This window comes from Dendroctonus ponderosae, unplaced genomic scaffold (assembly GCF_020466585.1).
Source record: "Dendroctonus ponderosae isolate FM_Combo_2020 unplaced genomic scaffold, Dpon_F_20191213v2 Dpon_F_20191213_11, whole genome shotgun sequence".
Lineage (NCBI taxonomy): Eukaryota > Metazoa > Arthropoda > Insecta > Coleoptera > Curculionidae > Dendroctonus > Dendroctonus ponderosae.
In genome coordinates, this window is record NW_026017213.1 from 3396126 (window position 1) to 3398894 (window position 2769).

General features: G+C 44.5%; 1 protein-coding gene across 2 annotated transcripts in view; it reads left to right on the forward strand.

Annotated features, from left to right (window-relative positions):
- The first annotated feature begins 636 nt into the window (after positions 1–636).
- The window catches only part of LOC109542398 (choline-phosphate cytidylyltransferase A), an 11243-nt gene continuing 9110 nt past the window's right edge, over positions 637–2769 (forward strand). For both annotated transcript variants that reach the window (XM_019911611.2, XM_019911612.2), the window contains exons 1-2: positions 637–1061; positions 1159–1295. In XM_019911611.2, coding sequence (XP_019767170.2) covers positions 860–1061; positions 1159–1295 — 339 coding nt within the window. In that variant the 5' untranslated portion in view covers positions 637–859. The remainder of the gene's footprint in view (positions 1062–1158; positions 1296–2769) is intronic.

Consider the following 2769-nt stretch of genomic DNA (forward strand, 5'->3'; position numbering starts at 1 on the left):
CAAGATTATGCCAAAATTTCACGTTTTCCCTCCCGTTTTTGCTCATTTCTCGGAGGCAAAATAAGCAAGAACGCTGATGACCCCACCCCCCCTGGATCCGCCCTTGACCACAAGTGACTATGCAGATATCCAGCTTACAGCAGTAGATAGAAGACAGAATATTATATATTCCAGTTCGCCATTTAGTTTGGCGAAAGCAGCCAACTTTATGGACAGTTTATCGAATGCTCCATCGCATGAGCGCGAAATTTAATTCTCCGCCACTAGATAAAAGTCGATTAATGCGTGGAACTGGCAAATGACGCATCGAAACGAACAAATTTCAAAATAATGCTAATAAGCTTGTTGACCGACTATCTTGGGACTTTACTCGACTGAAGTGCATCATTTGCGATCGGCTGTTTGATGACCAATCAGCTAATGCAAATCCAGTGGCCTGATTCGACGTCACACGACGTGGCTCCAATCGATAGGAGCGGGTTGGGTGTTGCCACATTGCCAACTGTAGGGGTTGCGGAATATAAACAATTTGCGGCACCCCAATGATGACGCCATTAATGACCTAATGGTTCCTTGGGCATTAGGTACCGTACCAATGACTCAACGTCGTCATCAATGACCTGCTAATTTTCACATTGCGCGTTTGTCCGCTCTTGTCGCCAGTGGTGGGCCGGAGTTTATGGAGGAAAAACTCCACAATTAGCCTCAATTTTCCTATGGGGGTTGCAAGGAGTTTGCCCCCTGTGGTATTCACTAGGGGGCGGAATGTGGGAAGCCTGGCTGGGGCAGGAACCTGGGAAAAATGCGCAATAAGTAGGCGGACGAGCCGACACTGGAATATTTCCATTCCACTTAGGGCATGGCCTGTTGTGGTGCAGTTCCAAGCTCGTCATTTTCATTGAAGCCTACTAAAGTATACAGGCCGGGTCGTCGTCCGAAGGGGGTTTCTAGACAGAAAGTGCCAACGTATTGTAGTGTGCCGTACGATCGTTTTAATCAGTTTGTGGTGACTAGTGGGACAATTTCCTTCCGTAGCCTAAACAGGACGTTCTCAATGCTAGGTAAGCCCCATACGGCGTTTGAGCACGTTAGTGAGGTTAGAAAGGGGGGGTTACATCACTGAAAGTGCCCACATCATCAGCCTGCTTGCAATTGCAGACATACAAGCCAACGCGATTGCAGAACCGAACTACATCGGCCACGCAATGTCCAGGAAAAGAACCCGCAGCCATTCGGAGGCCGATTCCATCATTGCCACCCTTACCATTCCGCATCATGTCCAGCCGATTACAGCGGTAAGTCCCACATTGGGGGGTCAGCGGCCAGATGGGGGGCCACGTCAAACGCGTTGCCATGCCATTTGCGCCCCCTTAAACTTTCGACTTTCACGTTCTGACGCAAAAATCGGTCGATTTGGTTCATTCTGGTGCTTAACTGGCAAGTTTGTGCTGTTAGTGTTGTTTGCCTTTACTTGCTTTGTTTATGTAGAATAGGTAAGTAAACCGAAGCTGTTTCATATGCACTTGATCAGTCCCCATGTGAAATCCTATGTTTTTAAATGGGCAAGCACAGATGGACCGGAATGGGAATAACATCAGCTAATTAACCTATAGTAGGCCTTCGACTGGTAGGTTGGAGGTTATGCACTTATTGCATTGGGGTCTCTAGCGAAGCCCTAGCGGTTTTATCGCCTTGCCATAATGGCCGAAAAATCGCAGTTATGTTTGCGTTTTTTGAGCTCTGAATAGTTCTCATCCCAGGAAGTTCGGTAATTTTCAAGAACATCAGGCTCCGCTGTGCGCTATTAACAATGTGCTCATCTTATAGAAAATCCCTGCTCCAACCACTTTTCTTAGTGGACTTTTTCGTGAAAGTGCAGTTTTCCATCACTTATTACTGCTAAAATTACAGTACTTCTATACAACGCGAGCTTCTACCAGCATTATTGTTTTCGCAATCAAAACTGTGCTCACCTTATACAAAATCTCATAACAAACAACATTTTTCCTAAAGATTTTTCGAGAAAATGCCCTTTTCCACCACTTTTCACGCTCTGAATTTCGGCAATTTCCAATACAAAACGTCATGGTGGTTCCGGTCTCTGCGACGGCGCGTCATTCAAAAATTTTCGCGCATTTCCAGTTCCATAATTTTTTTGTGCTTAAACACATTCTCTATTTGTTTTTGGACTTGGCTTGCGATTCGTTTAATACCAAAGCGAACTATGACACTTATAAGTTCTCTATTTGTCTACTAATTTTCGGTTTAAATAACATACATTTCTGGACAAAGGGCGGTGTACTTATTGCTTTGATTGAGATTTGCTACTTTTGTGGCAGTTTGGCAGCATGGCTTGACAGTATCGATTTTGGTACCGCCTAGGAAGCGTTGCCGAGTGTTTGGGGTCATGAGAGGTCAGATGCGCCACGCTTTATAAAGAATTACGCTAAAACTACTGTTTTTTTTAGATGTCAATTAAATTGACATCTGCACCTGCGCACTTGATCTTCAGTAAGGCCTGCCACTAATAAGGTTTCTGCCTGCCGTTATTTGTGCTAGGCCTGGGTAACACTGTGTTGAGTTGCGCTATTGAGTTGTTGCCGCTCTCTGAGTTAACTAGTTATAACTCATCGCTTCATGAGTTATAAGTGATTTATTAAAGCTTTACGAGACACGAGACTGGAACTCTCACATCTAAAAAAGGATTATTAACATTTTTTCTGAGTAACGTTTTACTACTTTGTTCAAACCACTAGAAAAAGTAATCTA